This window comes from Rana temporaria, chromosome 1, assembly GCF_905171775.1.
Source record: "Rana temporaria chromosome 1, aRanTem1.1, whole genome shotgun sequence".
NCBI lineage: Eukaryota > Metazoa > Chordata > Amphibia > Anura > Ranidae > Rana > Rana temporaria.
In genome coordinates this window covers 667,065,698-667,088,484 of record NC_053489.1, presented here as the reverse complement: position 1 = coordinate 667,088,484, position 22,787 = coordinate 667,065,698, and the positions used below count along the sequence as shown (strand labels likewise).

Sequence of the window (22,787 nt, the reverse complement as noted above, 5' to 3'; positions counted from 1 at the left end):
CTTGCCGCCCGCCAATGACAGATTGACGTCGGCAAAGTGGTTGTAGAATCCTGACTGGACGTCATATGACGTCCTCAGGATTCTGAGCCGCTGCGCGCCCCCGGGAGCGTGCATCGCGGCGATCGTTGTTGCAGGGTGTCAGTCTGACACCCGGCAACACCGCTCTCGGTAAAGAGTCTCTCACAGAGACTCTTTACCACGTGATCAGCCGTGTCCAATCACGGCTGATCACGATGTAAACAGGAAGAGCCGTTGATGGCTCTTCCTCACTCGCGTCTGACAGATGCGAGTAGAGAAGAGCCGATCGGCGGCTCTCCTGACAGAGGGGGTTCGCACTGATTGCTTATCAGCGCAGCCCCCCTTCGGATCGCCACATGGACCACCAGGGAAGCCCCCCCTGGACCACCAGGTCTGTAAAAAAAAAAAAAAAAAAAGCATAAAAAAAAAAAAAGATGCCAATCAGTGCCCTCAAATGGGCACTGACTGGCAACATAGGTAAATCAGTGCCGCCCCACAGTGTCCATCAGTGCCACCCCACATTGTCTATCAGTGCTACCCTACAGTGTCCATCAGTGCCACCCACAGTGCCCACCTATCAGTGCCCATCTGTGCCACCCATAAGTAGCCATCAGTGCCACCCATAAGTGCCGCCCATGAGTGCCCATCTGTGCCGCCTATGAGTGCCCAGTACCGCCCATGAGTGCCCATCAGTGCCGCCCATGAGTGCCCATCATTGCCGCCCATGAGTGCCCATCAGTGCCGCCTATGTGTGCCCATCAGTGCCGCCTATGTGTGCCCATCAGTGCCGCCTATGTGTGCCCATCAGTGCCGCATACAAGCGCCGCCAATCAGTGGCACCTCATCTGTGCCCGTCAGTACTACCTCATCGATGTCCATCAGTGCCATCTCATCAGTGCCGCCATATCAGTGCCCGTAATTGAAAGAGAAAACTTACTTATTTACAAAAAAAATTACAGAAAAAAATAAAAACTTATTTTTTTTTCAAAATTTTCAGTCTTTTTTTAGTTGTTGCGCAAAAAAAGAAAATCACAGAGGTGATCAAATACCACCAAAAGAAAGCTCTATTTGTGGGGAAAAAAGGACACCAATTTTGTTTGGGTACAGTGTAGCATGACCGCGCAATTGCCATTCAAAGTGCGACAGTGCTGAAAGCTGAAAATTGGCTTGGGCGGGAAGCTGCGTAAGTGCCCGGTATGGAAGTGGTTAAATAGGTTGGAGTAGAGTAACCCTGAAACTGTTCTGCCACAGGTATTGGAGCCATGACCCCCTTGCTCCAAGGAGATCTGCTAATCTGTGGGCTGACACAGGTAAGTTGGAAGACATGAATCAGGGAAGGAGCCGAGAGTGAAAATTGTGCTTGTAGCCCATGGAAGTCCCTTCCACACCCAAGCATCCTGAGAGGCTATCCAAATCTGGGATGCTATCCGGCTATCCAAATTTCCACAAAGGATAGCAGATGTCACCTACTTTGTAAAGAGGCCACGCCGACGCAGCGCAGAGAGGCAAGCATGGAATTCACCAAGTCAGCGCTCCCAATGTTGCACCAGCGTGGCGTAGGTTTCGAAGGCGCAGGCCGGCGTAGGTGGAAGTGGGCGTGACCCATGCAAATGAGGCGTGACCCCATGCAAATGATGGGCCGAGCCCCAGACAAGTACGTATAACGAACTGCGCGAAGCGCCGTGACGTGACGCATCCCCCTGCGGCCTGCTCACAACCCACGTCGGAACAACTGCCTAAGATACGCCGGATCACTGCGTACGCCATGAACGAACTACGCCCAGCCAGATACACGTCCAACGTAAAATACGCCGGCTTGTGTTCCCTGGTGCAGACCTTTGCATGTCTGCTGCTGGGTTGCACCTCCTTATGGGCATAACTTTACGCCGGACGTACATCTTACGCCCACCTCTCGTAGCCTGCGTCGGGCGCACGCAGTTCGTGAATCGCCGTATTTCCCTCATTTGCATGTTTGAATGGCTAATCAATGGGAGTGGCACCATGCTCCCAGCCTAAAGGTGCGCCCACCCTACGCCGGCGTAAGTAAGATACGTCAGCGGGGTGTAGCCTGTTTTAGGCGTATATCTGTTTTTGGGTCTTGCGCACATTTGCACTTACGTCGGGCGTAACTTGTTATACGTCGGCGTAAGTGCTTTGTGACTCGGGCCCTAGGTTTAGAGCAGGGGTCTTCAAACTATGGCCCTCCAGTTGTTCAGGATCTACAATTCCCATCATGCCTAGTCATGTCTGTAAATGTCAGAGTTTTACAAGGCCTCATGGGATGTGTAGTTCCGCAGCAGCTGGAGGGCCGTAGTTTGAAGATCCTTGGTTTAGGGGACTTACATGTACAGATTAGCAAAAGGGTCTGGGGATAGCAGGTTTAGAGTTGGTTTTGGAGTGGAGGCCTGAGTTTTAAAAAAGAACTTTTCTTCTGTGGAAAATGTGAGCCTTCCCCCCGGCTGAGCCTAGGCTTTTCTGCTGGGTTAGATGCTCCAAGTGGTTGATGAGGGGCCTTCAGGACACATTGGGGGTTATTTACGAAAAAGGCAAAACCAGCTTTGCACTACAAGTGAAAACTACTAGGTAGATTCAGTAAGAGTTAGGCCGGCTTTATCACTAGATAAGCCGACCTAACTCAGAATCTACGCCGACTTATGTTTAAGCGTATGCTCAAACAGAGATACGCTTTAAACATATTTACGATACGACGGCTTGCGCTGTCCTATCTTAGATTGCAATTTTTCGGCTGGCCGCTAGATGGCGCTTCCATTGCGGTCGGTGTAGAATATGTAAATGAGTTGATACGCCGATTCACGAACGTACGCCTGGCCGCCGCAGTCGATTTACGCCGTTTCCGTAAGGCATTTTCAGGTCTAAAGTTATTCCATCTATTAGGTGTAATAACAATGTTAAAGTATGGCCGCTGTTCCCGCCGCGAGATTCAAAATTTTTACATCGTTTGCGTAAGTCGTCCGCGAATAGCGATTTACGTAGTTTACGTCCACGTCGAAATCAATAGGCCCGTGCGGCGTACTTAGCCGCAATGCACACTGGGAAATGTAGGTGCCCGGCGCATGCGCACTAACAAAAAAACATCAAAAACGTAAGGTCAAGCCTTATTATCATTAAACACGCCCCCTTCCACACATTTGAATTTGGCGCCCTTACGCCCGTCCGCTTTAGGCTACGCCGCCGTATATTAGCAGGCAAGTACATTCAGAATCATGTACTTGCCTAGCTAACTTACGGCGGCGTAGCCTAAACACGCTAAGCTACGCCGCCGCAAGTTTGCACCATTGTACCTGAATCTACCTAAACAAGTGCAGAGTGCACTTTAAATTGCACTGAAAGTGCACTTGGAAGTGCAGTCGCTGTAGATCCGAGAGGGACATGCAAGGAAAATAAAAAACAGCATTTTAGCTTGCACATGATTGGATTATAAAATCAGCAGAGCTTCCCCTTATTTCAGATCTACCCCTCAGATTTACAGCGACTGCACTTCCACGTGCACTTTGCACTTTTAGTGCAAAGTGGATTTGCCTTGGTAAATAACCCCCAATGTCACTCAAAGGGTATGTGAATCGGACGCTTTTGTATGCTCGTTCTGCAGCCAGAAATTTAGCCAAAGGGTCCTCCTCATGTTGATGGACAGAGGCTCAAACAAGAGATGAGACAAGAAAACTCTAGATCTGTCTACACAGTAGTTTAGAGATTATCATGGAGCCAATATGTTCCCAACAGCCACACACCAGTCATATACAAGAGCCCATACTGTAATAAGATTAAAGAGGTTGTAAAGGTAAATGTTTTTTCACCTTAATGCATCCTATGCATTAAGGTGAAAAAACATCCGATGGTACCACCCCCCCCCCCCCCCCCCCGAGCCCCTGTTTTACTTACCTGACCGTTCGAAATACCCGGGCGCATCCATGTGATGTTCTCGGGTTCCCAGCCTGGCCGTTGATTGGCTAGGCTGGGCGGATTGATAGCAGCGCAGCCATTGGCTGGCGCCGCTGTCAATCACAGCGGATGACGCGGCGCGCTGGGGGGCGGGGCCGAGTGATGCAGTCGGCGGCTATGGCCGCTGCTGTATCACTGGAACGCGCGCGCAAAAGCTTTCCACCATGCGAGCTCGCTCGCATGAAGGTGGAAAGCTTTTGCGAGGAGGAGCCGAGACAGCCGCCGAGGGACCCCAGAAGACGCGGATCGGGGCCACTCCGTGCAAAACGAGCTGCACAGTGGAGGTAAGTATAACATGTTTGTTATTTTAAAAAACTAACAATTTTGACTTTAGTGTTCCTCTAACCACTTGAGATCCGCGCTATGGTCGAAAGACGTCCACAGCGCGGCTCTCAAGTGCCGGGTGGACGTCCCTGGACGTCCTGCTGTTGTTGTTCCCTGTGCGCGCCGCTGGGGGCGCGCAGCGGGGAAACAACGTGCCCGGCGCATCGCTCGGGAGCCGATGCGAGTGCCTGGCGGGCGCAATGTCCGCCAGACACCCGCGATCGTCGGTAACACAGCAGGGACGTGGAGCTCTGTGTGTAACAGAGCTCCACGTGCTGTGAGGGTGAGAGGAGACCGATCTGTGTCCCTTTACATAGAGACACAGCATCGGTCACCTCCCCCAGTCACCCCCCTCCCCCCACACAGTAAGAACACACCCAGGGAATACATTTAACCCCTTCCTCACCCCCTAGTGTTAACCCCTTCACTGCCAGTCACATTTATACAGTAATTAGTGCATTTTTATAGCACTGATCGCTGTATAAATGTGAATGGTCCCAAAATTGTGTCAAAAGTGTCCGATATGTCCGCCGCAATATCGAAGCCCTGACAAAAAAAATCGCAAATCGCCGCCATTACAAGTAAAAAAAAAAAAAAAAATCATAATGGGGGTTATAGCCCCATTTTGTAGGCGCTATACTTTTGCGCAAACCAGTCGCTTATTGCGATTTTTTTTTTTTTTTTTAGAAAAATACGTATCGGCCTTAACTGAGAAAAAAAATTGTTTAAAAAAAAAAAAATGGGATATTTATTATAGCAACAAGTAAAAAAAAATATATATTTTTTTAAATTGTCGCTCTTTTTTGTTTATAGCGCAAAAAATAAAAAACCGCAGAGGTGATCAAATACCACCAAAAGAAGGCTCTATTTGTGGGGAAAAAAAGGACGTCAATTTTGTTTGGGAGCCACGTCGCACGACCGCGCAATTGTCAGTTAAAGCGACGCAGTGCCGGAAGCTGAAATTTCGCCTGGGCACAAGGGGGTTTATGTGCCCAGTAAGGCAAGTGGTTAGTCACAGATGCAAACCTCAGAATAAAACTGCTTCACTTAGACTGCCCAACCTTTATACTTACGGGAAGAAAGCCTCAAAATGGGAGCCAAAGCCATAAATATTAAAGTAACACCCGAGAGGTAAACTCTTCAATAGAAGAACCAGCGTCTCCTGCAGAGGAAAGATAATAAATGAAGTCACTGGAAAGGAAATAAATATATCATTTTATATACCGGTAACTATATATATATATATATATATATATATATATATATATAAAACGTTATATGGAACATACAGTACTTTTTTTGGGCAAAGAATGTGCAGCGATATGCCACATGGGTCGGGTTTTGGCCCAGCTATTTAGATTAATGGCCAGGTTGGCAAAGACAGGTTCTCCTTACCTGCTTTTCCTGGGAAAAGGCCCATTGTTTATAGCAATATAATATACAGTTAGTCCCCTACATAGGAACCTTCAAGTTGCGAACTTTCAAAGATATGAACATGCGTTTGCATGTCCAATCATGTGAGTTAGTCTTCATCTCTGGCATACATGTTTATGAGTGCCTCCTCTGCCAGCGGTTGTGCTTCTGTGTACTTTACTGTGTATAGTACTGTATCTTTATTTTAACCTTTTTTTTCCCCATGTACTATTTGTGTGAAATGTGTTATGAACCTATTACAGTAATGTATTGGGCAGATTGTGATAGTTGGGTACCTAGGCTAACTTTGTTGGACTTACAACCAAATTAGACTCACAAATGCGTTTTAGGAACGCAACGCGTTCATATGTATGGGACTTATTGTATAGGTCAATAATTTAAAGGGGATGTAAAGATACAATTTTCTTTTCCTAAATATCTTCCTTTCCCTTAGTGCAGTCCTCCTTCACTTACCTCATCCTTCCATTTTGTTTTTAAATGTCCTTATTTCTTCTGAGAAATCCTCACTTCCTGTTCTTCTGTCTGTAACTCCACACAGTAATGCAAGGCTTTCTCCCTGGTGTGGAGTGTCGTGCTCGCCCCCTCCCTTGGACTACAGGAGAGTCAGGACGCTCTCTACATTGCAGATCATAGGTGTGCGCAGCCTTTGGCATTAGGGTGTGCACCCCAAAGCTCAAACACTATCTACCGATCACTCACGATCTTCATTCAGAAAGGGAAGGGGCCGGTAAAGGGCATATTTACTGGCCCCTTCCCCCACTCATCCTATAGCATCCACAGCAACAACCGGTGGGAGAGGAGGGAAGCCAGAATTGCTGTGGGGGGAAAGAGGGGGAGCCAGATCAGTAGGGGGAATCTGTTCTGCACAGGGTGATTAGGGTGTGCCTGGGCACACCCTGTGCGCACGCCTATGTTGCAGATAGAGAAATGAGATGTGTGTTAGTGGGCGTCCTGACTCTCCAGTAGTCCAAGGGAGGGGGTGAGCATGACACTCCACACCAGGGAGAAAGCCTCGCATTACTGTGTGGAGTTACAGACAGAAGAACAGGAAGTGAGGATTTCTCAGAAGAAATAAGGACATGTAAAAGCAAAATGGAAGGATGAGGTAAGTGAAGGAGGACTGCACTAAGGTAAAGGAAGCTATTTAGGGAAAAAAAATTGTATCTTTACACCCCTTTAAATTATTGACCTGTACAGTAAGTCCCATACATATGAACGCGTTGCGTTCCTAAAACGCATTTGTGAGTCTAATTTGGTTGTAAGTCCAACAAAGTTATCCTAGGTACCCAACTAACACAATTTGCCCAATAAATTACTGTAATAGGTTTATAACACATTTCACACAAGTAGTACATGGGGGGGGGGGGGGGGGGGGTAAAATAAAGATACAGTACTATACACAGAAGCACAACCGCTGGCAGAGGATGCATGAAGATAAGAAACCTTGGGTTAGATTCACGTAGAATGGCGTAACTTTGTGTGGGCGTAACGTATCCTATTTACGTTACGCCTCCGCAACTTTTACAGGCAAGTGCCGTATTCTCAAAAAAAAGTTGCGGCGGCGTAGCGTAAATAGGCCGGCGTAAGCCCGCCTAATTAAAATTGTAAAGAGGTGGGCGTGTGTTATGTAAATCAGGCTTGACCTGATGCGATTGAAGTTTTTCCCGAACGGCGCATGCGCCGTCCGTGGAATTCCCCAGTGTGCATTGCTCCAAAGTACGCCGCAAGGACGTATTGGTTTCGACGTGAACGTAAATGACGTCCAGCCCCCGACTTACGCCGGTCGGATCTAAGGGAAATCTATGCGTAACTGATTCTAAGAATCAGGTGCATGGATACGACGGCGCAACTCAGAGATACGACGGCGTATCTGGAGATACGCCGTCGTATCTCCTCTGAGAATCTGGCCCCTTGTGCCTTTACAACCACTTTGAGGTTGGGTTCACATATGAGCACACAGTAGCTCACAGCATGAATCGGGTGCGTCCTCATTCACAGTTTCAGCCCGAATTCGGACCTGAATCGCACCTGAGCCACTGCAGAGATATGTGAATCGGCTGCATAGAGAGCCTATCACATGCTCCTGCTCTGCGAATTGGAATCGTGACCCGACGTAAACAACGTTTTTTTTGAAAGGCGCATGCGCCGTCCGTGGGGGTATCCCAGTGCGCATGCTTCGAAATTAAACCGGAACAAGCCAATGCTTACGACGGTGACGTCATTCTACGCAAATCCCTATTCGCAAACGACTTACGCAAACGACGTAAAAAATTCAAAATTCGACGCGGGGACGACGGCCATACTTAACATGGAGTACGCCTCATAATAGCAGCTTTAACTATACGCCGGAAAAAAGCCGAACGCAAACGACGTAAAAAAAATGCGCCGGCCGGACGTACGTTCGTGGATCGCCGTAACTAGCTAATTTGCATACTCGACGCGGAATTCGACGGAAACGCCACCTAGCGGCCGGCGGAAAAATGCATCTACGATCCGACGGCGTACTAAGACGTACGCCTGTCGGATCGATCCGAGATGCAGTCGTATATTTGTTTTGTAGATACAAAACAAAGATACTAGGCGGGAATTTTAAAATGACGCAGCGTATCAGTAGATACGCCGGCGTAATTCTTTTGTGGATCTGCCCCCATATCTTTCAGTGATTAGAAAATGTAGGGCCGGTTCACACTGCTGCAAATTCTGTTGCGAATTTGATCCGTTGCGATTGCTCAAATTCGCAAGTCATTTTACTAACATCGTTTTCCATGAGTGCCGTTCACATCAATGCGTTGCGAATCTAAGCTGCGTTAAAAAAGGGTCCTGTGCGAGTTTGATCCACGTGCGATGCAAATTCAGCTCTATATAGATTGGCATTCCCTGAAATCGCGGCAAAATCGCGGCCGCAAAATCACGCGATTTTGAAGTTGCATTAGTGTGAACCGGGCCTAAAGGCTGGGAAACAGATACAATCACAGGTAAAGCAAATTAAATAAAAGGACAACTGTATGTTTATTAAAAGATTAAGTCATCCAACATCCGGTAGACCATGTGCTGCCACATAAGCACCTGATCAGTGCCAAGATCGGCATCTTTTGATCCTGTGATGCACGGTGAGGCCTATGCTTACCTTTGCGGCTTCAGCCATGTGGTTCATCCTGAGGGAGGCTCTTGTAAAGGCAGAAGCCCATATTCTCTCTAAATGTCCGCGGGCGGCGCGTAAGACATTTACACTCCGCCGCCCCAAACTACAGGAGCAAGTGCTGTATTCCCCAAACACTTGCTCCGTAGTTTGGGGCGGCGGAGTGTAAATGGCCCGGCGTAGCCACGCGTATCTTCAAGGAGGCGGCTTCTATTCAAATTAAGCGCGCCCCCGATTCTAAGTAACTGCGCATGCGCCGGGCTTAAAAAAGCCCAGTGCGCATGCTCCAGTTCTCGGCGGAAAACGTCAATGACGCCGACGTGTGCGTCATTGACGTAAAGTCGTATTCAAGAACGACTTAGGGAAACGAAGTAGCCGACGGAAAAACACGACGCGGACCCGACGCTATCCGTAACATGGCCTACGTGGGACATGCGGAAACTTACTCCTCATATAGCAGGAGTAAGTTTCCGCTTACGCAAACGACGTTAGCGACGGGTACGCAACGCGAAATCGTTCGGGAATCGGCGTAGCAGGCTCATTTGCATAAACAAATGAGTCCTTCACGTAAATGCCATCTAGCGGCGGGCGGCGTAATTACATTTAAGATCCGACAGTGTAAGTGACTTACAGATGGCGGATCTTAAGTGTATCTATGCGAAAATGATTCTAAGAATCAGTCGCATAGATACACGGGCCAAAAAAGGGAGTTACGATGGAGTATCCTGAGATACTCCATCGTAACTTTACTGAGAATATTGCCCAGAATCTTTTTTATCTTAATGCATTCTAAGCATAAAGATAAAAAGCCTTCTGTGTGCAGCAGCCACTCCTAATACTTACCTGAGCCCCATCATGATCCAGCGATGTTGCACAAGAGACTTGGCTGTCCGGGACTCTCCCTCCTCATTGGCTGAAACAGCAGCGAAACACCATTGGCTCTTGCTGCTTGTCAATCAAAGTCAGTGAGCCAATGAGGAGAGAGAGAGAGGGGGGGTGGGGCCGGGCTCTGGGTCTGAATGGACACACGGGGGTAGATTCAGATAGGTTAGCAGATCTTTAAATCCGCGTATCTAATTTAGCATCCGCCGGCGCAAGTTTTTGAGGCTAGTGCTGTATTCAGAAAGCACTTACCTCAAAACTTGCGGCGGCGAATCGTAAATCCCCCGGCGGAATTCAAATAGGGGGCGTCTACAATTTAAATCAGGCGCGTCCCCGCGCCGATCCAACCACGGATGCGCCGTCCGCGTGCATTGCTCCAAATGACGTCGCTAGGACGTCATTCGTTTCGGCGTGAGCGTAACTTGCGTCCGGCCGTATTCTGAATCGACTTACGCAAACGACGTAAAAATTCAAAACTCGGCGCGGGAACGCCGGCCATACTTAACATTGGATACGCCGCATATAGCAGGGGTAACTATACACCGGAAAAAGCCGAACGCAAGCGACGTAAAAAAAAAGCGACGGGCGGGCGTTCGTTTCTGAATCGGCGGAACTCCTCATTTGCATATTCGTCGTGTACAAAAAACGAAACGCCACCTAGCGGCCAGCGGGAAATTGCAGCCTAAGATCCGACGGTGTAAGTCACTTACACCTGTCGGATCTTAGGGAGATCTATGCGGAACCTGATTCTATGAATCAGGTTCCGCATAGATCCGACCGTCGGAACTCAGAGATACGACGGCGTAGAGTTGCGGCTTGGGTGCCCCCATAGCTAGCTGCTTGCTGTGGGGGCACTCAACAGGAAAAAGGGGCCAGGAGTGTCAAAGAGGGACCTGAGAAGAGGAGGGTCAGGGCACCTCTGTGCAAAACCACAGCACAGAGCAGGTAAGTATAACATGTTTGTTATTTAAAAAAAAAAAACTAAAAACGACTTTAGTATCACTTTAATGCCTTGCGTTGGTTCTAGACTTAGCGGCACTGGAGGTCCTAAACTGCACAAAGCATCATAGGAAATGTTGAGCACTAAAGGCACTTACATAAGGGACAACCCATGGCCTGCCTGATGCTAAGTGGCTTTTCCATAAAGGTACAACTGTTTAGTATTTACATGTATCCTGAAAAACAGTTTAATTACGTCTGTCAATTTGGACAATTTACTGACCCTGGCACTATGAATTCTCTGAGGGGCATTTGGCTCAGAATTCATTGAACATTCCATACTCCCAGACCGGTCCACGAGGAATATAAACTCGCCACAATTGGACTGCTCCTGTCCAGCTGGGAAACTCGGGTAGAAATTGAACATGGCCACCGACTCCGCCATGATGGACCCTACAGAACACAGGGAGAAAATAAGCATGTAACAAAGTGACTGAAAAAGAAAACAAAAAAAAAAAAACGTATACAACAAAGATTTTACAGAGGACACTAAACAATGTTTATGGCCTTTGCCACCGTCACAGACTATTATTGTTGTTACCAGCAAATTTGTGTCTTTCGACAAAACGCCAGCCTTAGAGATAAGTATCGGCTTGTACAGACAGCATAAGGTCCCTTGGTATGGAGTTTACTGCAAAACTTTGTTTTTCCGGTCCTTGAATGCCCCCCTATGGTCACCTGTAGCACATGCTTCTCTTGATGCAGACAGACACCTGTGACCTTTCCTAGTGATTTAACATCTCAAGAGACCTGGAAGGCTTGTACCTTTATTTGGACAGCATCCCCTGAAGAAGCCTGACATATGTGTGAAACATGTTGGAAACTCCATTTCACAGTGCTGTATCCATAAAACTTTATTGATATGTACTTGCCAATTGTTATCTTTTAAAAAAAATTTCTTTGCTCTTTAAATATATTTTATATATATATATATATATATATATATATACATATATACACATACACACACACATATATATATATACAGAAATCCCAATCTATCCTCTTGTATTTATTTCACCAACGGCTGTTTAGGGGTGAATATATTTACCTGGTTCTGTCATATTCTCCTCATTGACTTACCCTTACACTGGCTATCCCCCCCTTCTTCAGTTCATCATGAATCTTGCTGCAAGACTCATCCACCTTACCAACCGTTCAGTGACTGCTTCCCCTCTCTGCCAATCCCTCTATTGGCTTCCGCTCACCTAACCTATTAAATTCAAAATCCTTCTATTCTATTCCATTCTTTAAATAGCCTAAGGGCCAGATTCTCGTAGATCGGCGTATCTTTGCGGGCGTAACGTATCAGATTTAGGTTACGCCTCGGCAACTTAGACGGGCAAGTGCTGTATTCTCAAAGCACTTGCTCCGTAAATTGCGGTTGGGTGGCGTAAATAGGCCGGCGTAAGCCCGCCTAATTCAAATTTGGAACAGGGGGGCGTGTTTTATGTAAATAACTTGTGACCCGACGTGATTGACGTTTTTCACGAACAGCGCATGCGCCGTCCGTGGAATATCCCAGTGTGCATTGCTCCAAAGTACGCCGCAAGGACGTATTGGTTTCGACGTGAACGTAAATGACGTCCAGCCCCATTCACGGATGACTTACGCAAACGACGTAAAATATTCAAAATTCAACGCGGGAACGACGTCCATACTTAACATTGGTATGCAGCATGTACGCCACCATATAGCAGGGGTAACTTTACGCCGGGAAAAGCCTAACGTAAACGGCGTATCTGTACTGCGTCGGCCGGGAGTACGTTCGTGAATTTGCGTATCTAGCTGATTTACATATTTCTAGGCGTAAATCAGCGTACACGCCCCTAGCGGCCAGCGTAAATATGCAGTTAAGATCCGACAGCGTAACAGACTTACGCCGGTCGGATCTAATAGAAATCTATGCGTAACTGATTCTAAGAATCAGGCGCATAGATACGACGGCTCAGACTCAGAGATACGCCGTCGTATCTGGAGATACGACGGCGTATCTCATTTGAGAATCTGGCCCTAAGTAGGCCATCTTGTTTATACCTTAACTGTGTTCACTGCAATGTTTCCATTTCAAATTCAAATTCATTTTCAAATAGATTTTTGAATTTGAAGAATTTGTTTTGTTATTTTTTTCTGGATTTGTTTCTTATTATTGCGATTTTGGAAATTGTGATACATCTGAATAACTAAAGATTTGTTAAAATTTAGGGGCCAGATTCACAAAGAGATACGACGGTGTATTATCTCCTGATACGCCGTCGTATCTCTGACTTAAACTGGTCGTATCTATGCGCCTGATTCATAGAATCAGTTACGCATAGATATGGCTAAGATCCGACAGTGTTACACTGTGTTACACCGTCGGATCTTATTTTCAATTTGAAAATGGCGCGGGGGGTATTCCCGCTGATTTCCGCTGAATAATATGTAAATCAGCGAGATACGCGAATTTGCGAACGTACGCGGACCCGACGCAGTGTTGTTACGACGTTTCTGTAGCGGTTTTCCTGGCGTATACTTACCCCTGCTTCTATGAGGCGCAGCCAATGTTAGGTATAGCCGTCGTTCCCGCGTCGAGTTTGAATTTTTTTACGTCGTTTGCGTACGCCGATTCAGAAACCCGCGCGTCGCAAGTTACGCTCACGTCGAAACCACTGACGTCCTAGTGACGTCAGTGGGAGCAATGCACGCCGGGAAATTTCGCGGACGGCGCATGCTCATTTAAATCGGCGCGGGAACGCGCCTGATTTAAATAGTACACTCCCCCTAGCCGCGGAATTTGAATTCCGCCGGGGGTTTTACGATCCGCCGCCGCAAGTTTGGAGGTAAGTGGTTTGTGAATTACCCACTTGCCTCTCAAACTTGCGGCAGCGGATCTTAAATCAGATAGATCGAGCGGATCTAAAGATCCGCTGATCTACCTGAATCTGGCCCTAGATCTGTAATGAAACAAATTGCGCATGTCTAGTCAGAGGGCTGTCGCCTATGGCCAGCTGTTGCATGTTTTACCCGGGAGCAGTGTAATTTCTTTTAATTTGCAGTATTTGTTGTAATGTGGACATTGGCCCAAATGTAACGAGCCATTATACTACGGCTCAGAGTAGGGTTGTCCTGATACCGATACTGAGCATTTGCGGGAGTACTTGTACTCCCGCAAATGCCCCCGATGCCAGATCCGATACTACCCCCCCGCCGCCGCCGCATACCGCAACGCCCCCGCCGCCTAGTTAATCCGCGTGCGGGGAACATTACAGCTTTCATTTGAATAGCTGTCTGTTCCCCGCCGCGCATAGACACTCCCCCTTGCTTGGGATTGAATGGGTGATCTGCACTTTGATAGACAGATCACCCCGTCCAATCCCCGAGCAAGGGGGAGTGTCTATACGCGGCGTGGCGGGAAACAGATGAAAGCTGTAATGTTCCCCGCACGCTGATTAACTAGGCGGCGGCATCTAGGTATGGGGAGACATGGCTGCATATGTGGGGGGACATGGCTGCATATATGAGGGACATGGCTGCATATGTGGGGGACATGGCTGCATATATGGGGGACATGGCTGCATATATGGGGGACATGGCTGCATCTGTGGGGGACATGGCTGCATCTGTGGGGGACATGGCTGCATACATGAGGGACATGGCTGCATCTGTGGGGGACATGGCTGCATCTGTGGGGGACATGGCTGCATCTGTGGGGGACATGGCTGCATCTGTGGGGGACATGGCTGCATATGTGGGGGACATGGCTGCATCTGTGGGAGACATGGCTGCATATGTGGGGGGACATGGCTGCATATATGAGGGACATGGCTGCATATGTGGGGGGACATGGCTGCATATATGAGGGACATGGCTGCATATGTGGGGGGACATGGCTGCATCTGTGGGGGGACATGGCTGCATTTGGGGACACATTTAAAAAAAAGTATCGGTATTCGTTATCGGCCAGTACTTGAAAAAAAGTATCGGTACTCAGTCCTAAAAAAGTGGTATCGGGACAACCCTAGCTCAGAGTGCTAGTTGTAGATCTCACGTCAGCTTATTTTGTCACCTGATGGTGTCGGTGCCGATTCCTGGCCAGCATCTGTAGCTCCAAGCCCCGGCTCCACAGTGACGCTGGGTTTGCTCACATCTGTATAATAAGCCAAGAACTCTACATCTCGGTTAAACTTGTGCCCCTCTGCCAGTGACACCTACAAAGGGGAAACAACGTCATTGTAATTATAGATAGCAGATTTGCTGCCTTGGTAATCCCATCATCTTCACTATATGGGAGGCGACATTAACACAACCAATGACTGCAAAATTATAACAAAGGAGATATTTTTTTTAACCTAATTTGCCATTTTCTTTCACGACATACAGCCATGGCCAAAAGTTTTGAGAATGACACAAATACTAATTGTCACAAAGTCTGCTGCCTCAGTTTTTGAGATGGGAAATTGCATATACTCCAGAATGTTATGAAGAGTGGGGTAGATTCAGGTAGCAATTGCGTCTGCGTAACCATAGTTACGCAGCGCAATTGCTTAGTTGCGCCGGCGTATCGAGTGCTCCTGATTCAGAGAGCTCGATACGCCGACTGCAGCCTAAGATATGACTGGCATAAGGCTCTTATGCCGTCGTATCATAGGCTGCATTCTTACGCTGGCCGCTAGGTGGCGTTCCCGTAGTGCTCAGTGTATAGTATGCAAATTGCATACTAACGCCGATTCACAACCCTACGCGAGCCCTGCGTACGCAGTTTACGTCGTTTCCGTTCGTCGGGTTCCGCGTAAGGCTGCTCCTGCTATTAGCAGGGGCAGCCAATGCTACGTATACCCGTCGTTCCCGCGTCGCGAATTTAACGTCGTTTGCGTAAGTGAATCGTGAATGGCGCTGGACGCCATTTACATTCACTTTGAAGCAAATGACATCCTTGCGACGTCATTTGCCGCAATGCACGTCGGGAAAGTTTCCCGACGGAGCATGCGCACTACGTTCGGCGCGGGAACGCGCCTAATTTAAATGATCCACGCCCCCTACGGGATCATTTAAATTACGCGCCCTTACGCCGGGCAGTTTTAAGGAGCGCCCGCGCAAATTACGTAGCTACTGCTTCATGAATGAAGCGTAGCGCAGATAATTTGCGTAGGCACAGGGTAAAAACGGTACGCTGCGCCTCTGTAAGAAGTGCGCAGCGGTACCTGAATCTACCCCAGTGATCAGACGAATTGCAATTAATTGCAAAGTTCCTCTTTACCATAAAAATTAACTCAATCCCATAAAAAAAATTTCCACTGCATTTGTGAAGAAGGCTTCAGGGTGCCCAAGAAAGTCCAGCAAGCGCCAGGACCGTCTCCTAAAGAGGATTCAGCTGCGGGATCGGCGTGCCACCAGTGCAGAGTTTGCTCGGGAATGGCAGCAGGCAGGTGTGAGCGCATGATCGGCACGCATAGTGAGGCGAAGACTTTTGGAGGATGGTCTAGTGTCAAGAAGGGCAGCAAAGAAGCCACTTCTCTCCAAAAAAAAACATCAGGGACAGACTGATCTTCTGCAGAAAATATGGTGAATGGACTGCTGAGGACTGGGGCAAAGTCATATTCTCCGATGAAGCCTCTTTCCGATTGTTTGGGGCATCAGGAAAAAGGCTTGTCCGGAGGAGAAAAGGTGAGCGCTACCATCAGTCCTGTGTCATGCCAACAGTAAAGCCTCCTGAGACCATTCATGTGTGGGGTTGCTTCTCATCCAAGGGAGTGGACTCACTCACAATTTTGCCCAAAAACACAGCCATGAATAAAGAATGGGACCAAAACACCCTCCGAGAGCAACTTCTTCCAACAATCCAACAACAGTTTGGTGAAGAACAATGCATTTTCCAGCACGATGGAGCACCGTGCCATAAGGCAAAAGTGATAACCAAGTGGCTCGGGGACCAAAACGTTGACATTTTGTGTCCATGGCCTGGAAACTCCCCAGATCTTAATCCCATTGAGAACTTGTGGTCAATCCTCAAGAGGCGGGTGGACAAACAAAAACCCGCTAATTCTGACAAACTTCAAGAAGTGATTATGAAAGAATGGGTTGCTACCAGTCAGGAATTGGCCCAGAAGTTGATTGAGAGCATGCCCAGTCGAATTGCAGAGGTCCTGAAAAAGAAGGACCAACACTGCAAATACTGACTCTTTGCATAAATGTCATGTAATTGTCGATAAAAGCCTTTGAAACGAATGAAGTGCGTGTAATTATATTTCACTACATCGCAGAAACAACTGAAACAAAGATCTAAAAGCAGTTTAGCAGCAAACTTTGTGAAAACTAATATTTGTGTCATTCTCAAAACTTTTGGCCACAACAGGGCTTGACAAATCCCGGTCGCCAGGTCGCCATGGAGACTAGAAATAGCATCCTGGCGACGGCTTGGAAGGTGGGCAAAAAAAAGTCCCCAGCTCTTCCTTGTGTGAGCTGGCACCATCTGGTGGTGGCCGTTGGTATTACAAGTTAAGCATTACAAGTTAAAGTGGAGGTTCACCCTCAAAAAAATTTCTGACATCACACGGAGTCGAGCCATCCTACCGACAGAATGCCAGTGTTTTTTTTTTTTCTCTCAGCACATACCTCATTATCACGATTTTCACCCCCCGGCAATCCCGCGGGAGTGGGCGTTCCCAAGCACTGCCTGTGATTGACAGGCTTCCGAACGGCGCATACTGCGCGTCACAGGTTGCCGACAGAACCCAAACGTCGGTGCGCAGGCGCCGTATAGAGCCGCACCGACGTTCGGGTTTTTTCGGCAACCTGTGACGCCCAGAATGCGCCATTCGGAAGCCTGTCAATCACAGGCAGTGCTTGGGAACGCCCAGTCCAGCGGGATTGCCGGGGGGTGAAAATCGTGATAACGAGATACCGTATTTATCGGCGTATACCGCGCACTATTTTGCCCTGAAAATCAGGGCAAAATCGTGGGTGCGCGGTATAAGCCGATACCCACTTTCCCGCCACGAGTTTGAATACTGCGCCGGCATATACCGAGCACTCGTGTATCTTTGGGCAGTCTCGGCGCCTCTCGCGCTGACGTCCTGAGCGTACAGGACTTCAGCGCGAGAGTTGCCGAGCCTGCCCGACGATACACGAGTGTACTGCGCTCGGTATATGTCGACGCAGTATTCAAACTCGGCGCGGGAAACGAGCGGGGAGGACGCGAGGACGCAGGAATTCGGGCAACTTTAGGGGTGCGCGCTATACGCGGGAGCGCGATATACCCCGATAAATACGGCATGTGCTGAGAAAAAAAAGAAAAACACCGGCATTCTGTCGGTAGGATGGCTCGACTCCATGTGATGTCAGAATTTTTTTTTGAGGGTGAACCTCCACTTTAAACAGCAATTCTAATGTAATTTTTCACTATTTTCACTGCCATCTTCTTCCCTCTAATTAGAACCCCCAAACATTATATATATTTTTTATCCTAACACCCTAGAGAATAAAATGGCGATCGTTGCAATACTTTCTGTCACGCCATATTTGCACAGCGGTCTTACAAGCGCACTTTTTTGGGAAAAAATTACACTTTTTTTAATTAAAAAATAAGACAACAGTAAAGTTATCCCCATTTTTTTTTAATATTATGAAAGATAATGTTACGCCGAGTAAATTCATACCCAACATGTCACGCTTCAAAATTGTGTCCGCTCATGGAATGCCGACAAACTTTTACCCTTTAAAATCTTCATAGGCGACGTTTAAAAAAATCTACAGGTTGCATGTTTTGAGTTACAGAGGAGGTCTAGTGCTAGAATTATTGCTCTCGCTCTACCAATCGCGGTGATACCTCACATGTGTGGTTTGAAGACCGTTTACATATGCGGGCGCTGCTCACGTATGTGTTCGCTTCTGCGCGCAAGCTCGTCGGGACGGGGTGCGTTTTCTGGCTCCTAACTTTTTTAGATTCCAAGCAAATTTATCAAACCCTGACATACAAGACTTGGTTTATCGAAATTCTTCAACCCCCGACACCATGTATTAGAAGTAGTAGTTATCTTATGTAATCAACAAAAGAAATGAGCCTTGAGATTATTCTGTGCCCCGCTCACCTTGGCGCTGGTCTTGTCACTATTTGTGTACTCCAGGGGGGTGATGTTACAGTTAGACTCGATCTTGGCGATCCCATACACAGATTGGAAGTGAGCGTTCAGACTCAGCGTGTACGGGATCTCACCAATGGGCACCTGCGGACGTGTGGCTGTTATGCTCACATCTTGATCTGGAAGAGATAAAATGCAGAGTCATTCAATGTCTATATTTCGATATATTAACCACTTCCATACCGGGCACTTATACACCTTCCCGCCCAAGCCAATTTTTAGCTTTCAGCACTGTCGCACTTTGAATGGCAATTGCGCAGTCATGCTACACTGTACCCAAACAAAATTGGCGTCCTTTTTTCCCCACAAATAGAGCTTTCTTTTGGTGGTATTTGATCACCTCTACGTTTTTATTTTTTTCTGTTAATTTTTTTGTAAATAAGTAAGTTTTCTCTTTCAATTACGGGCACTGATATGGCGGCACTGATGGGCACCGATGAGGTAGTACTGACGGGCACAGATGAGGTGGCACTGATTGGCGGCGCTTGTATGCGACACTGATGGGCACACATAGGCGGCACTGATGGGCACTCATGGGCGGCACTTATGAATGGCACTGATGGCTACTTATGGGTGGCACAGATGGGCACTGGGCATGGATGGGCACTTTGGGGTGGCACTGATGGACACTGTAGTGTGGCACTGATGGACAATGTGGGGTGGCACTGATGGACACTGGGGCGACACTGATTTACCTATGTTGCCAGTCAGTGCCCATTTGTGGGCACTGATTGGCATCTTTTTTTTTTTTAAATGCTTTTTTTTTTTTTTTTTTTACAGCCTTTTTTTTTTTTTTTTTTTGCAGCCTTTTTTTGTTTTCTGCCCTTCCCTGGTGGTCCATGTGGCGATCCGAGGGGGGGCTGCGCTGATAAACAATCAGCGCGAACCCCCCCTGTCAGGAGAGCCACCGATCGGCTCTCCTCTACTCGCGTCTGTCAGACGCGAGTGAGGAAGAGTCATCAACGGCTCTTCCTGTTTACATCATGATCAGCCGTGATTCGACACGGCTGATCACGTGGTAAAGAGTCTCCGTGAGAGACTCTTTACCGAGATCGGTGTTGCGGGGTGTCAGACTGATACCCTGCAACACCGATCGCCGTGATGCGCGCCCCTGGGGGCGCGCAGCGGCTCAGAATCCTGAGGACGTCATATGACGTCCGGTCAGGATTCTACAACCACTTTGCCGACGTCAATTTGTCATTGGCGGGCGGCAAGTGGTTAAAAGTGAACTTTATCTGACCTAAAATGTTTCCGAGATCCTTATTTTTCATAAAAATATTTGTGCTTTGGAATTTTCAAAAGGTGCAAATTTACAACAACACTATAATGAAAAATATTATTTATTTAAAAGTTAAAAATGACATAATCAGAATATGAAAATCCAGTCATACAGTGCAGTTGAAAAGGTGCAAGCTGAATGTTTCTCTACATGTTTCGCCACGAATAGTAGTTTTCTCAGGAGAAATATATCAGGCACTGTAAACACTATAATAGAAAAAATCTTTTTAGAACAACATAAAGAAAATCACAATAAACAAAAGTAAGACAAACTTTATAAACATAAATACAACTTTTTAAATTTTCCCGGAATGGCTGGGATCACAATGTAAATTTTGTATTTATGTTTATAAAGTTTGTATTACTTTGTTTATTGTGTTTTCTTTATTTTGTTCTAAAAATATTTTTTCTATTATAGCGTTTACAGTGCCTGAAAATTGACGTCCGGGAAGTGGTTCTGTTATCCTGACTGGACGTCTATTGACGTCCTGCAGGATAACATGCCCACGCGTGCCTGTCTGACCCCCTGCATCGTCACCCTGCCCGTCTGACACCCTGCATCTCTGATCTCGGTAAAGACCCTCCGGCGGGTGAGCCGTGTCCAATCACGGCTGATCACGATGTAAACAGGAAGAGCCGTTGATCGGCTCTTCCTCACTCGCGTCTGACAGACGCGAGTAGAGGAGAGCCGATCGGCGGCTCTCCTGACAGGGGGGGTTTGCGCTGATTGTTTATCAGCGCAGCCCCCCCACGGATGCCCACACTGGACCACCAGGGAAGCCGCCAGGACCACCAGGGAAGCCCCAAGCATGTGGATGGCCACGTACACCCCACATGGCCATTAACATATGCAAATTGATGCCAAATATGTGCCAATCAGTGCCCACAAATGGGCACTGATTGGCACCATTCAAGTAGAGCGCCGCATCTTTAAGGCGGCGTAGCGTATCGTATTTACGCTATGCCGCCGTAAGTCAGAGAGGCAAGTGCTGTATTCACAAAGTACTTGACTCCTAACTTACGGCGGTGTAGCATAAATGGGGCCGGCGTAAGCGCGCCTAATTCAAATGAGGATGAGGGGGCATGTTTTATGTAAATGATTGGTGACCCAACGTGATTGACGTTTTTTACGAATGGCGAATGCGCCGTCCGTGTACATATCCCAGTGTGCATTGCGGCAAAGTACGCCGCAAGGACGTATTGGTTTCGACGTGAACGTAAATTACGTCCAGCCCTATTCACGGACGACTTACGCAAACGACGAAAAATTTTCAAATTTCAACGCGGGAACGACGGCCATACTTAACATTGACTAGGCCAGCTATTTGATGGAATAACTTTACGCCGGAAAACGCCTTGCGTAAACTGCGTACCTTTACTGCGACGGGCGCACGTACGTTCGTGAATCTAGTGATTTACATATTCTACGCCAAACTCAATCGAAGCGCCACCTAGCGGGCAGCCTAAATATTGCACCCTAAGATAGGACGGCGCAGGCTGTCGTATCTTAGCTAGGTTTAAGTGTATCTCAGTTTGAGAATACACTTAAACTTACGACGGCGCAGATTTAGAGTTACGTCGGCGTATCTACTGATACGCCGGCGTAAATCTTTCTGAATCTAGCTATGGGTCTACAATGCAAAAGGCTCCACAGGGACACACAAAAAATCGTTTGAAGGTATAAAGTACTTGGGGCCAGATTCACAGCGGAGATACTCCGTCGTATCTCTGTTTCTATCTATGCGACTGATTCATAGAATCAGTTACGCATAGATATCCCTAAGATCCGACAGGTGTAATTGTTTTACACTGTCGGATCTTAGGATGCAATATCGCGGCCGCCGCTGGGGGGAGTTTGCGTCGTAAACCAGCGTCGGGTATGCAAATTAGGAGTTACGGCGATCCACGACGGATTTTCGCGTTCGCTACGTCGCCGCTAGTCTAGTTTCCCGTCGCAAAGTTAGTCGTCGTTTTTGGTGCCTTAACTTTACACAGCAAACGTATTGCTGTATAAAGTATGGCCGTCGTTCCCGCGTTGAAATTAAAAAATTAACGTCGTTTGCGTAAGCCGTCCGGGAATACGGAATTACGCTACGCGCGTCGCCGTTCGGAAAAATGACGTCACTGTGTGCAAAGCACAGCGGGAATTTCGAAACGGAGCAAGCGCAGTAGGTCCGGCGCGGGAGCGCGCCTAATTTAAATGGCACACGCCCTTTTAAATTACGCGGGCTTACGCCGGAGGCCGCCGGCGTAGGTTTTCATTGCAAGTGCTTTGTGAATCAGGCACTTGCGATGAAAACTTGCGGCGGTGTAACGTATCTCCGATACGTTACGCCGCCGCAATTCTACCCGATTCTGGCCCTTGGCATCTGCACTTGTTGCTTTGAAAACATTTTAGGCTGGGTCAGTTTCACTTTAGGCCCCTTGCACACTGGGGCGTTTTTCATGCGGTACAGCGCTTAAAATAGGGCAGCTATACCGCATGAAAAATCATGCCCTGCAGTGTTCAATGTGAAAGCCCGAAGGCTTTCACATTGAAGCGGTGCGCTAGCAGGAGCGCACCAAAAGTCCTGCTAGCCGCATCTTTACCGCGGTATAGGAGCGGTGTGTTCACCGCTCCTATACCGCGCCTT

General features: G+C 47.7%; 1 protein-coding gene across 4 annotated transcripts in view; it reads right to left on the bottom strand.

The window, feature by feature from the left end:
• The window catches only part of LOC120924587 (von Willebrand factor A domain-containing protein 5A-like), a 131,783-nt gene that overhangs the window by 65,341 nt on the left and 43,655 nt on the right, over window positions 1-22,787 (bottom strand). For all 4 annotated transcript variants that reach the window (XM_040335573.1, XM_040335575.1, XM_040335574.1 and 1 more), the window contains exons 5-8: window positions 18,826-18,995; window positions 14,805-14,946; window positions 10,980-11,149; window positions 5,376-5,464 (exon numbers count right to left, since the gene is read on the bottom strand). In XM_040335573.1, coding sequence (XP_040191507.1) covers window positions 5,376-5,464; window positions 10,980-11,149; window positions 14,805-14,946; window positions 18,826-18,995 — 571 coding nt within the window. The remainder of the gene's footprint in view (window positions 1-5,375; window positions 5,465-10,979; window positions 11,150-14,804; window positions 14,947-18,825; window positions 18,996-22,787) is intronic.